The sequence below is a fragment of the Protobothrops mucrosquamatus genome, unplaced genomic scaffold (assembly GCF_001527695.2).
Source record: "Protobothrops mucrosquamatus isolate PMUCROS unplaced genomic scaffold, P.Mucros_1.0 scaffold8, whole genome shotgun sequence".
Lineage (NCBI taxonomy): Eukaryota > Metazoa > Chordata > Lepidosauria > Squamata > Viperidae > Protobothrops > Protobothrops mucrosquamatus.
This window is the reverse complement of record NW_015386395.1, coordinates 3,386,884-3,399,863: the sequence shown is the minus strand read 5'-3', so window position 1 is coordinate 3,399,863 and position 12,980 is coordinate 3,386,884. Positions and strand designations below refer to the sequence as shown.

At 41.8% G+C, this 12,980-nt stretch overlaps 1 protein-coding gene across 1 annotated transcript; it reads right to left on the bottom strand.

The window, feature by feature from the left end:
- Nucleotides 1-498: 498 nt before the first annotated feature.
- On the bottom strand, nucleotides 499-7,429 carry LOC107282555 (sulfotransferase 1C2-like). Its single transcript, XM_015810351.2, has 7 exons — nucleotides 7,255-7,429; nucleotides 6,989-7,117; nucleotides 6,784-6,881; nucleotides 5,125-5,251; nucleotides 4,567-4,661; nucleotides 3,732-3,912; nucleotides 499-611 (listed from the first exon to the last, which is right to left on the bottom strand). Exons 1-7 carry the CDS (start codon nucleotides 7,427-7,429, stop codon nucleotides 499-501), a joined length of 918 nt encoding a protein of 305 aa, XP_015665837.1.
- Nucleotides 7,430-12,980: the final 5,551 nt, after the last annotated feature.

Below are 12,980 nucleotides of genomic sequence, written 5' to 3'. Positions count from 1 at the left end.
CAAAAGAAGTTTGTGGGACTAAAAAAAAAGCTCAATCAATCAATTCCAACTTCCCATGAAAAAAAAAAGATCTCGCAAAGTTTGAATTGATTGATTGAACTTTTTTTTTTAGTCCCACAAACTTCTTTTGTTTGTGGGGCTGCCCATGGCGGCGGAGGAAGTGATGGAGAACTGCGTTGGAGCTGGAAAGAAGGTGTCTGGATGAGGGATTGTTGGTTCTAGGGATCTTTGCCTTTCTAATCCCATCAACACAAAGCTTCCTGGCTCCAATCTTTCTGAAAGGATTATCAAATCTGCATTTCTACAGACCTGGTTTCTGCTTGGGGCAGAGAGACTCGGGCTTGCTTTCCTTTGGGGAAATATAATATTCTGTTCTTTTTAATATGCCCCCCCAATATTTCCTTCTGTATGAGGGTGGGTGGGTGCTGACTTCCAACAATTGAACACATGCAAATGACACAGGCAGGTGTTAATAACATTATTCTCAAGGGTGAAGCCTTACAGCTCATTGCGGAAGACCAGGCCACTGCCTGCTAAAAACCTGGAACAGATTTCCTCAATTTTTTCATTTTGAGCCACAGTAAGATGCTCCTTCCAGTCTCCTACAATGCCTATAGGTGGGAAACAATCCAAGAAAATAAAATCAGCAATTCCTGTTTCCTGAGCTCTTTTACAACTATTTTATTACTTCAGCAATGGAGTGCATCCTTCTTTCTTTCAGAGGGTCCCTATAATTGGACCAACCGGTCCCCAAAGAGATTGAATATGAGGGGAGGAGGATTACAAATAGAACACCGGATCTGCGTGTCAAAACGGATTGTCAATGAAATACAGGTAGTCCTCAATTTCTGTCAAAAATGCAGCCTGCCCTTTAAGGTCACAAGTCTTGATGGCAGTAAAATAGATGGGTCATGTGACCGACCCAATTTTACTATCTTTTTTGCAGTAATCATTATGTAGCCATAGTAATCATAAAACAAATGTGATGGTCATTAAGCAAACACAGCAGTCCTTAAGTGAACCAGTGGTTTGTGATGGGTACGATTTCGCCAAAAACAGAAGTAAATACCAGTTTTGGGCAAAATGTTGTAAAGTGGTCATGTGACCATGGATCGCTTAAATGGCCATAAATGTGGCCTGCTTGCCCATCTAAAGTTCAGTCATGTGACTGTGGGGAGGGGGGAACTCCTGACCATCATGTCAGAAAAATAATTTGGGGTTCCAATTCGAGTCAGGGCTGCGCAAGAATAAATAAAAATGAGATCCAGACAGCTGCAAGGAAAGAAGAAATATTTATTCCTAAATGCATAACAGTTTGCATTTAGGGCAGGCTGCAGAAAAATGGGGTACAGCAGCAGATTTTTATAGGGGGAGCTTGTCCGGGGTATTACATGCTGATACAGATGTCCTCTCCAGAGCAGGCCTATCATCAGTTTACACTCTGTTGATGAAAGCCCAGATGCGCTGGGCAGGCCACGTTGTAAGGATGCCAGACCATCGCATCCCTAAACAGCTCTTCTATGGTGAGCTGTCTCAAGGAAAGCAATCGCACGGGGGACAAAAGAAGCGATACAAAGACACGCTGAAAGCATCTCTCAAGTCCCTGGATATCGACACCATCTCTTGGGAATTTTTGGCGCATGATCGACCGACATGGCGTACCCTGGTTTACCAGGGGTGCCAGATATATGAACACATGAGGACAATCTTGGCACAAGAGAAGCGAGCACTCCGTAAAGCCAGAGCTGCAAATGCTGAAGCAACAGTGTCCACATTTCTCTGTTCAGTATGTGGCAGAACATTCCGTGCTAACATCGGTCTCATCAGCTATCTACGGACACACCGTTGATGGCCCACAATCCACAAGATGTCAAGGTCTTCATCGAAATCGATGGATGAACAACACATGCTGATTGTAGGGTGACACATGACGGGTGCACCTGTATGGGGATGTGTATGTGGGTGTGTTTATTCTTATGAATATGCAGTTCCCCTGGGAGACATTATTTTATTAACTCTGTTTGTGTTTCTAGAATCTAGACCTTATCCATTTGATATGTGGATTAGGTCTGGGTAACTTATTTTGGAGTTTGAGGAAGTTTGCTAATTTGATTAATGTGGAGACACTGATTCTTAGACCACTGTGGATTTTTTTAATAGAATAAAATTGAATAACAGAGTTGAAAGGAACCTTGGAGGTCATCTAGTCCAACCCCCTGCTCAGGCAGGAAATCCTATACCATTTCAGACAAATGGTTGTCCAATCTCTTCTTTAAAATATCCAGTATTGGAGCACCCACAACTTCTGGAGGCAATTTGTTCCACTGATTAATTGTTCTAACTGTCAGGAAATTTCTTCTTAGTTCTAGGTTGCTTCTCTCCTTCATTAGTTTCCATCCCTTGCTTCTTGTCCTGCCTTCAGGTGCTTTGGAGAATAGCTTCACTCCCTCTTCTTTGTGGCAACCCCTGAGATATTGGAACACTGCTATCATGTCCCTCCCCTCATCCTTCTCTTCATTAAACTAGGAATACCCAATTCCAGCAACAGTTTATATGTTTTAGTCTCCAGTCCCCTGATCATCTTTGTTGCTTTTCTCTGTACTCTTTCTAGAGTCTCAACTAATATTTTAAGGGAAGATGAAAACAGTATAAAGAATAAAATATATTTGGATATAAAACTTCTAACAATCAGAACTTTGAATCTGGGTCATAAGTAATACCCTTTGTGGCCACGGACCCCCAAGACTTAACTTAAGATTTAAATCATAACATTTCTTCTAGCCTTTGCAGACCCCCTGTGATGACATCATAGTCCCCCAGCGGTCTGTGGATCACAAGTTGAGCGACATGTTTTCAAAGAAAAACCAAGAAAGTCCAGTTGCCTTTTGAAAAGCACTTTTGGAACTTGCCTCCAGGAGTTTTGGGTGCTCCATCTCTGCAGGTGTTTAAGACGAGATTGGACAGCCATTTTTCTGAAATGATATAGGGGCTCATGTGTGAGCAGGGGGTTGGGCTAGAAGACCTCCAAGTTCCCTTGTTGTCAAGTTCCCTTGACCCTGATGGCCCCTCAACGGCCTCCTCCACCTCCTCCTCAGATTCCTCAGACTCAGCTGTTGGGAACACAGGCTGGCACGGAATCACAACACTCACATCCTAGCTACTGTCTCAGAACAAAAGATTCAACTTTTTAACTTTCTTTTCTAAAAACCTTTTTTTTAAAAAAATCACAAATTGTGACTGCCATCTAATGGACTAAGTAGAAAAAACACTTGCATGCACAATAGATTTCTGATTTGAAATTCTCCTGCTTTATATGATCCACATCCATTCTTCCCAACTATTTGGCACTTTTTCCTCCTATTTTTGGCTGCATCCTTTGTGGTTGAAACAACACTAGCAGTAAAATATATAAGGAAAAATCCTGTCAAGCATGTACAACCAGTTATTTCATCTCTGCTAATTCATGTATGCTGATAAATAATTAAAAATGAAGATAAGCCCTAAAAATGCATCTATGGGCATTTTTTAATCGATCAAATTATTCACTGCCAATTTCTGTTCTGGATTGTTCTATCCTGAAATGTCTAGATTTGCAAACTGCACAACTTACAGTGTTCCTTCGCAACTCTTCTGAAGTCGATGCCTGTGCTTTGCGCTTGTTTTTTCGCCACTATTCCTGAGAACTTCACCAGCCCCTCCTATTAACATTCAGCTTCAGTTCTGTTCCTCACCTTTTCTTATGAAGGGCGACAAGGCTTGGTTCATCACAAAGGCAGGCAAAGTGCGGTAATTGGCCATGGAGTTGGTTTTCATCGCCTCAAATTTTGTATGTTCAGTGATCTCCTTCAGAATTGGATCTGGGAGTTTGAAGTCGAGGAATTGAGCGACCTTCTGGATTTCTCTGGCTGGATCCTAGGACAAATATGGAGAGAATTCTGGCTATGCTGGCATGCTGTAGCCCGGTGCCAATCCACAGACCAGGGGTTGGGGACCCCTGATCTACAGTATAGCACTGGCTTCCAGTTTCTTTCCAGCTGTGATTCAGAGTGGTGATTATCATCTCTAAAACCCCACATGTTATAGGGCCAGTTTATCTATGGGATCACCTTCCTATCCATCATGTCCAATAGGATGGGTGCATCCAGATCCCTTCCCTCACATGTCATCTAGTGGCACCAGGAAGCATGCCTTCTGAGTAGCAGCCCCTGCCCTAGGAAGCACCCCGCCACCCAAGATCTGGCAGGACCCTCACCCTCGTAGCTTTCTGGAAGACTTAAAAAGATGATTGCCCTTCCCTCCCCAGATACGACTCTGGTTATGGCTTTTTCTGTATTCAAGAGTATTGGTTTAGGACACTAGGAATTGAGATTTTATTGTTTTGAGTTTTTTTTTAATGTTCTTGTTACTGTTGCTCTGAGCGGCTGAGAGCTATGGCTCGTAAGATGGGCCATGCAGAAGGAACTTTCCTTAGGCCCTACCGCTTGTATTTGTTATCTCCTATCTCATGTTTGAAATTTGTTTGGTGCAAATGTATCCTGTGTGTATGTGCACACATAAGCAGCTTACTTCTTTTATGTCTTCATAAAAGACATACAGGATTGGGTGACGGTCCTTAGCCTCCCACCAGCCTCGGACATGCTCAAACCAAGAGCCCCAGGCAACTGCAAAAAAAAATGACAAGAGAATCTTGCTTTATCTCACTATTCTTTCTGCTTCATAACTCTAGGCTCTAGCACCTTTCCCCTCAAAATGGCTTTCATGGGTGATGAACTATCTTGGTTGAGAATGATGGGAACTATAGTTCTTGGGGAAACAATGCCCTTCAGCTTCTCGGATTTAAGGGAAAAATCATTAACCATTTTTTCCCCAGAAGTCACAAAATTACCTTTGGTACAGAGAGATCCATACTTCTTTTTCAAGAGTAGTTTGGTAGCTATACTTTATGTTTTCTGTAGGCCCAATGATGACTGCCATCCAAAGTTTCCTTATGGCAACATGGGTAGCAAGTAAATTTAATAAATTAAATTGATGGTGATGGCATGATCACATATTGCTGCTGGGGATTCAGCAAACAATCGGCTCCCACATGCTTTTCATAACTATTATTTCTTGGCTTCCACCTACTTTTTCCTGTAAGGAAGTTCTCTACAAACTGATCCCAGTTCCCTGGCTCCGGCATCGTCTGGTTCATGCGGTGAAAATGGAAATAAGAAACAATGGTGTCCTTAACATTCCTAGCTACATAAATGACCTGCAGAAAGGACAGAAAATCATAAAGACTCTAGGATAACATTTTCATATGCATGCATACATATATCTATGTGGTTTTTAACAGTGCTTGTTTTGTTAAAAAAAAGAAAAAGGTGCCAGAACTCACACACATCATATAACCCGCCTTGCCTACCCTACAAGGTTTATCTTTGTAACTGAAAAAAAAGCCTTCAATTTTAATGTATCTAAATGACTAGGATTTTGTTCAAGGTAAGTTAATACTATTAATTTTACCATGCACTGGTAAAATTTAAATTCCAAGAAGGCATTTTATTAATCTTTTGGGATCACTGGCATACCCATTTAGTTTAATGAGTGGAAATGTCAGCTTTCTGTGTGGAATGAAATTGGCCCAATAAAACACAATTTGGTTGCTTGTAAAAGATTGAATTATTTTTAAGAAATTGTCAAACAAAGTGGAAAAATTTACATTTGGAGTTTAATATGGATATTGACTTGAAACAAATTAAAGTTGAAACTTTGTCAGTGAACAGATTATTTTTTAATTTACCTTTAAGTTAAACCCAATTTAATAAATAGATCTGATTAAACCTCATACTGTACATCTGACCAATACATAATTAATGTATATTATTATTATTAATAATACCTCCAAATGACAAGACATTGGCTTTATTCTTATTCTTCCTCTCTGCAGTTTGAATATAAAGTATAAAAGACCAGAAAGAGATTTCCGTAGACATCCCAGCCTTTGAACTACCCAAAGAACTGAAACAGCAAAGTTTCGCTGTTGGGCAAGCTTCCACTCCAGCTGCCTTTCTTTCCTCTCGCTTCACCTCTTTTTAACCTCATGCCCCACTTTCTGTAAGGCAAAACACTCAGTGACCCTCTCGTGAAAGATGGCCTCTGTTCCGGAGCGTTCTATGACAAAAAAAGCCCCAGTTTCTAAGAGTAGACACTGACTTGATGGCAAATAATCAAATCATATATATACACATACACATTCACACAAACACAAACACAAATCTTGCTCTGTCTCACGTAATTCCTATTTGCTGCCTCTTTTCCAGCACATAAAATTATCATATTCTGTCCAAACTTCAAACGCTGCCAAATTCAACCTATTAAGCCTCTCACTTTTATGTTCCTACATTTCCTCTTCTTATGAGCATATAAGCTCTTGGTTTAATTTAGGAAGCTGAAAAGTGTACTGAGGCTGAATTCAGATGATAATTAAGATTTGCTTTCCCTTGTAACGGGCAGAAGGAATGACCTTGAAGACAGGAGGAAGATCCTCTACTAAGATATTGGTCAGATAACAGAAATTTGAGTCTGGAACAGAACTGTAACCGGAGAAAACATCTCAGACATGACTGTCCCTAGTTCTCATGAAGATAAAGGAAGGGAAGACGGAAGCGCATTCAGACTTCCAAGATTCTATTACCATAACCTTATAACAAAAGTAGGATTGGCCTACATGACTTTTGTTTTCTTATCGGGTCTACCTTGAAAAACTGAGATTTCCATCAACCAGATTGCAGTTGTTCTAACCTTGCAATTCTGTTCCCAGAAAGAAGGTGGGAGAAGCTGGACTGGGAGGTGAGATTTCAGGGTGCGCGGGGAAGGCATTGCCTCTGCCATTTCCAAACCTGCAAGATGGGGGTGGGGGTGGGTGGGAGAGGGATGGACATTATTCAGGTTCATGGTAAGGAAAACCTTCCTCATCAGCCCCATGAAGCAGTACCGTGTTACTCACCTGAAGATATGGGTTTTATAGGAAACAAGTCTATGAAGGGAATCCGTTCATATATGGGAGCCCTTACACATTTTTGTTTGTCTCCTCCATGCTGTATCATGTCCACTATTTCTTGGATCCAGGTAGTCCCTGGTATGAGGAACATGGAGAACAGATTGATCAATCTAAAGATTGGGTTCCTGTTCCTTGGTCTTTCGACTTTAGGCTTCGTACCTCTTCCCCCAAAACTATTTTGTCAGGCTCTTCCACATCTCCTCCCCACTTACCTGCTTTGGGATAAGTGCAAATGAGAAGATCATCAGGCTGGGCTTTAAAATTCCTTAAGAGCTCCAGGTTTGCAGCAGTACTATCAAGTAGAGAGATTCCTTCAACTTCCACCAGTTTTAAACGTTTGTATAACCTTGGATCAAAGTCTTCCCATCCTCTTCTTAAAAGCTCCATGATTGAATGGAAAAGCCAGGAAAAGGGAGCTTATGACCTGCAGAGATGTGATCACAAATCTTTGGGGTTCAGTGTTCCAGCTTTGCAAAGATTCTGCTCCAGAGTTCCTTTTGAATGAAAGAGTCACGTTTTCGTCTTGCACTATATAATTCCTGTCTGTCTCCACCCACTTTCTCTTTTGTTTCCTAACATTTCTGCAAGGGCTGGAAATTTGATATGCATATTTTCCAGGCAGCAGACACTCAGGAAAAAACCTCCTGAATAAGTTCACATCTTGTGAGGTGGGTTGTGCTGAGAGAGAGAGCAACTGGCCCCAAGTCACCCACCAGCTTTTACACCTAAAGAAGACTAGAACTCACGACATCCCTGTTTCTAGCCCAACATTTTAACCATTACACCAAACTATCTTAAGATTTTGTTTCTTATGTTCTTACTCCCTATCTTAAAATAGAATTCTCTGGTCACTTTCGGTCTATGTTTCTTAAAATAACTTCTATCTTATTTAATACACAATTTTTTTATACCTTTCGCTCTATATCCTGATTCTAGAATTCCTATTTCTATCATTTCGTACCTCTGTGGAGGTTTTTTTTCCCCTCCTCCATCTTCAGCTCTTGTAGCCAAATCCATCCAATTTGAACCTGAAGGCCCTTTTTGTTTCTTATCCAAGGGCACTTGACCTGGGAGCATGCTGTCCTGGAAACTATTTGTAGAATGTCCTCTAGTTGTTCTATGCAGCTGGCCAACCTTGCAGACGTCGTTCAGGCCCTTCCCGCCTTTTGGCTCTGTTGGGAGCCCACTTCACATTTGTCATTCCCTTTTGACCGCCAAGTTGGGACTCTGAGTTCGCTTGGCACAATCTGTGAATGGTTGTGTTTTTTTTTTCTGGGACTATGCAAACATTCTGGTCCAATCCCTTTATCACTACAGATGCAAGTAGTCCTCGACTTACAACCACAATAAGGACCAAAATTTCCATTGCTAAGCAAGGCGGTAGTTAAGTGAATTGCACCTGAAGATAATAATAGTAGTAATAATAATAATAATAGTAGTAGTAGTAGTAGTAGTAGTAGTAGTAGTAGTAAAGTTGGAAGGGACCTTGGAGGTCATCTAGTCCAACCCCCTGCTTAGGCAGGAAATCCTATACCATTTTGGACAAATGGCTGTCCAGTCTCTTCTTAAAAACCTCCAGTGTTGGAGCATTCACCGCTTCTGGAGGCAGGTTGTTCCACTGGTTAATTGTTCTAACTGTCAGGAAGTTTCTCCTTAGTTCTAGGTTGCTTCTCTCCTTGCTTAGTTTCCACCCGTTGCTTCTCGTCCTGCCTTCAGGCGCCTTGGAAAATAGCTTGACACCCTCTTCTTTTTGGCAGCTCCTAAGATATTGGAACACTGCTATCATGTCCCCCCTCGTCCTTCTCTTCATACACTAGACATACCCAATTCCAGCAACCGTTCCTTAAAAACAGATATTATCTTTTTTTTGCCACGGTTATTAAGCGAATCGTTGTGGTCGTTAAGTGAATCATGTTATATACTGGGATTGGCGAGACATTGAAGACACAGGAGTGAAAGTAACATCTTGTTTATTCAGTTCACACAGAAGCGGCTCTAACCTCCGCTTGACTCATATATATACGGACCGCCACTAGGCGGCAGCCAATGATTTTAAAGCAAACATTCCCGCCTAAACACAGGCTTGCAATTATACAACAGACAGTTAAGGATTTGTATCAAACATATAACTAACCGTTTTATAACAGTCCTTATGAAATTGGGTTAATACACAACAAATCACATGATTGTTAAGCGAATCGAGCTTCCCTCGTTGACTTTGATTGTCACAAGCTAGCTGGGAAGGTCGCAAATGGAGATCACATGACCCTGGGACGCTGCAGCCATCATAAATATGTGCTGGTTGCCAAGTGCTTGAATTTTGATCATGTGGGGATGCTACAACAGTTGAAAGTGCGGGGACTGATCACAAATCACTTTTTTCAATGCTGTTGTAACTTTGAACAAACAGCTGTAAATCGAGGACTATCTGTAGAGTGGTTTCTAGTTCAATTTGCTGGCCTTTCACGGGACAACTGCACATATCTTCATTTGTACTTCCCAGTCCCCTCCACTCCACCCCCAAATACATTGAAATCAGCCGTGCAATAAATCTTTATTTCTGCTGAGTTCTGAGTTCTGCTGACACCGAGAAGGGTCGGGGAATGTCATGAGATGTTTGGTGCCCCTTGTAGCTGACTAGGAGGAAATGAGAAAAAGTATTTAGTTCAGTGCTTCCCTCCCTGAGCTAAAGCAGTTCTCGGAGTAGATACTCTGCCTTTTGCTTCTTTTCTTCTCTGAAAGTGTGTGTGTGGTGATGGTTGTGGTGGGGATTGTCATTTCCAATAGGTGCTGTATGCCTCTGGCTGACAGTTTTTGTGCTGAAACCAGAGCAGCTGGGATAAAGAGAAAGCTGGCTTCCAGTCAAAATTCCCTCCCTGCACACTCTCACCAATTTAGCTATTGCTGATCCAGCTTCTTAATGGTTAAATGTTTTATATATTCTTGGATCCTACTGGAATCCAGATAGTTTTGTGAACCATTGACAAGACCAGGGCCTTCCAGGGGAAGGGACAAAGGCCCAAGCTAATGGATCAACTATTTGATTGAAGTCCTGCTTATTTTTCACAGAATAACAGAATGGGAAGGGATCATGGACATCTTTTAGTCCAACCCCCTATGGATACCTTATGCCATTTCAGACAAATGGTTGCCTAGTCTCTTCTTAAAAACTTCCAGTGTTGGCACATACACAACCTCTGGAGTCAAGTTGTTCCACTGATTAATTATTCTAACTGTCAGAAAAAAATCTCCTTTGTTCTAGGTTGCTTCTCTCCTTGATTAATTTCCATTCATTGCTTCTTGTTCTGCCCTTTGGTGCTTTGGAGAATATCTTGACTCTTTTTTCTTTGTGGCAATCCCTGAGATATTGGAACATTGCTATCATGTCACTCCTAGTCCTTCTTCCCTCCCTAGTCCTTCTTTTCATTGAACTATTTTCTTTATTGGCCAACTCGCCTCCTCAACCATGTTAAAGATATCTGGTGAATGTTTTCCCACTAAATAATAATGGCTAATTGGGGAGAAGGAAAGTCCAGCCAGGAGGATACCCCAAACATGATGCTTAATATACCAATGGAAGATAAAGACTCCCTACATGTGCTTTTTTTTTCTTCCAGAGCCATCTTTCTGTCTGGCTCTCCTCTTCAATAAACTGCAACCTTCTTTCTAAAGCAGTCGCCATATTGTTTATTCCCATCTTGGACTGAACCATGATGAAGACTTTTCCTTCAACAATTTGGCACCCAGAATGGGACTCCAAGCTAATCTCTCCAATGGACTGAGACTGGTAAGCCCCATCTTGCTGGCAGCAGACCCCTTGTGTCTGTGGATGGGTTTCCCAGGCCCTGCCCATGTGGACCCAGGGTAGTAAAGGGAGTTTTGGGTTTGAGCACAAGGGCTGCTTTGGAAAGAAGGTGAAGGTGAGTACCTCTAAAGTTTAACTTTAAAGCCCAGGGGAGCAAGCGAAATGTATGTATGTCTGTGTGTGAGAGTGAGAAGACCCTTTTCCCAATCACAGTTGGATTTTGCTCCCTCTGGCCTTTCCTAGCTGCAGAAAGGATCTGTTCAAGTGGCAGACCCTGGAAAGCATGGGTGTTTGGCCAGAGTGCAGGACCTTTTGTTAGGGAAAAGGGAGAGGCTTTGTGAAAATGGAATGAGAGAATTGGATTTGGGCAATCAGCTGGTAAGGCCCTGTAAGCAAAGCCCGAAATTAGGAAATTAAGCCCTGGGCTAGGAGCGTCCCTTACCTCTGGAAAGCAAGCAGAGGTCCTCCCGGACATTTGAAGTCCGCAAACAGTGGTGGTGAAAAGTGAAGGTAAAGCCGGTAAGAGAGCGTCCCGTACCTTCTGCAGTAGAGCAGAAGAGTCCTTGACAAACCCCTTTTGTAGTCTGAAACTGTGGTGGTAGATCCCTAAAGGAGCATCCAGTACACTGTGAGGGTTTCAGAGTGCTCCGTGGGTCCCAAAACCATGGTAGTAGGTACTAGGAGGCTTCAGTGTGCCAGACCTGATAGAACCGGTGAACCCCTACATCAGGAATAAGGGAATCATGGGGTGTTCTAGGGCTTTTCTGGGAAACCAATTTGGCTAAATAAAGGTACTTAAAGGGAAAATAAGAAATAGTGATTCTCTCTCTCCCTCCCTCTCTCTCTCTGCAACCACATGGTATATTTAAGTGTTGTGCCTTCCCTAATTTAAGTTAATTGAGATTTATGGTGGGAATGACTAAGATGTGTAGAACTAAAAGTTCTTTTTCCTTCTCTGTTCTCTTTTCCTTGTCTTTGTGTATATATGTGTGTCAAAGTCTTTGTGTGTGAGGTAAAGGTGACTGTTAATTGTTTCTAATCCAAAGAGAAAAGAATTTTAAAATTCTGCTAGAAATTCTGCTTAAATTAAGCCACCAAAAGGAAAATACCCTCACTGTTTGTCTGGCCAGAATGAAGAAAAATGTGTTTGTTTGTTTGTTTTTCTTCTTCCTTTCTCTCTCTGTACTCTTAAGAACAGCCCAAAGGTAGCAGGAGGGAATGTTTTAAGTTCATCTGCTGGAAAAGTTTCACTCTTGCATTTACTGTATGTGTTGTAAATGGGTTTTATCTGTCTATCCTTTTCCTGAAACACGATCAGCATTTTTCAAGTTGCAAGTCCTTAAGTCTTAACATATTCAAATGTTCAGTTCAGAAATGAGACCTTTCATTTATGTTCTTACCGGAATCCAGCCTCTCTTCTGTCCACATTGTCCCCATCTTATCTGTTGCTTTAATCACTGTAGTATTAATACCTTTTCAAACTCTGTCTGCAAGCTACTTCTCCTTTAATTATCATTGACAGCTCCTCTGTCACTTCCTCTGCCACTGTATGCAGTCCCACAAACAAAAAAAGTTTGTGCGACTAAAAAAAAAAGCTCGATCAATCAATTCCAACTTTTCATGAAAAAAAAAAGATCTCGCGAAGAAGTTTGAATTGATTGATTGAACTTTTTTTTTAGTCCCACAAACTTCTTTTGTTTGTGGGGCTGTCCACGGTGGCAGAGAAAGTGATGGAGGACTGCGTTGGAGCTGGAAAAAAGGTGTCGCATGGGTCCGATTACGGGCAGGAAGCGGGGCATTTCTGCCACTCATTAACCAGTTCTCCAAACTAAAAAGAAATTAGCTACTGATTCTACAGAACCAGTGTGGACCGGCTGAATCCTACCACTGGGTGAGGGGCTGTTGGTTCTAGGGATCTTTGCCTTTCTAATCCCATCAGCTCAAAGCTTCCTGGCTCCAATCTTTCTGAAAGGATTATCAAATCTGCATTTCTACAGACCTGGTTTCTGCTTGGGGCAGAGAGACTCGGGCTTGCTTTCCTTTGGGGAAATATAATATTCTGTCCTTTTTAATATCCCCCCCAAATATTTCCTTCTGTATGAGGGTGGGTGNTAATAACATTATTCTCAAGCC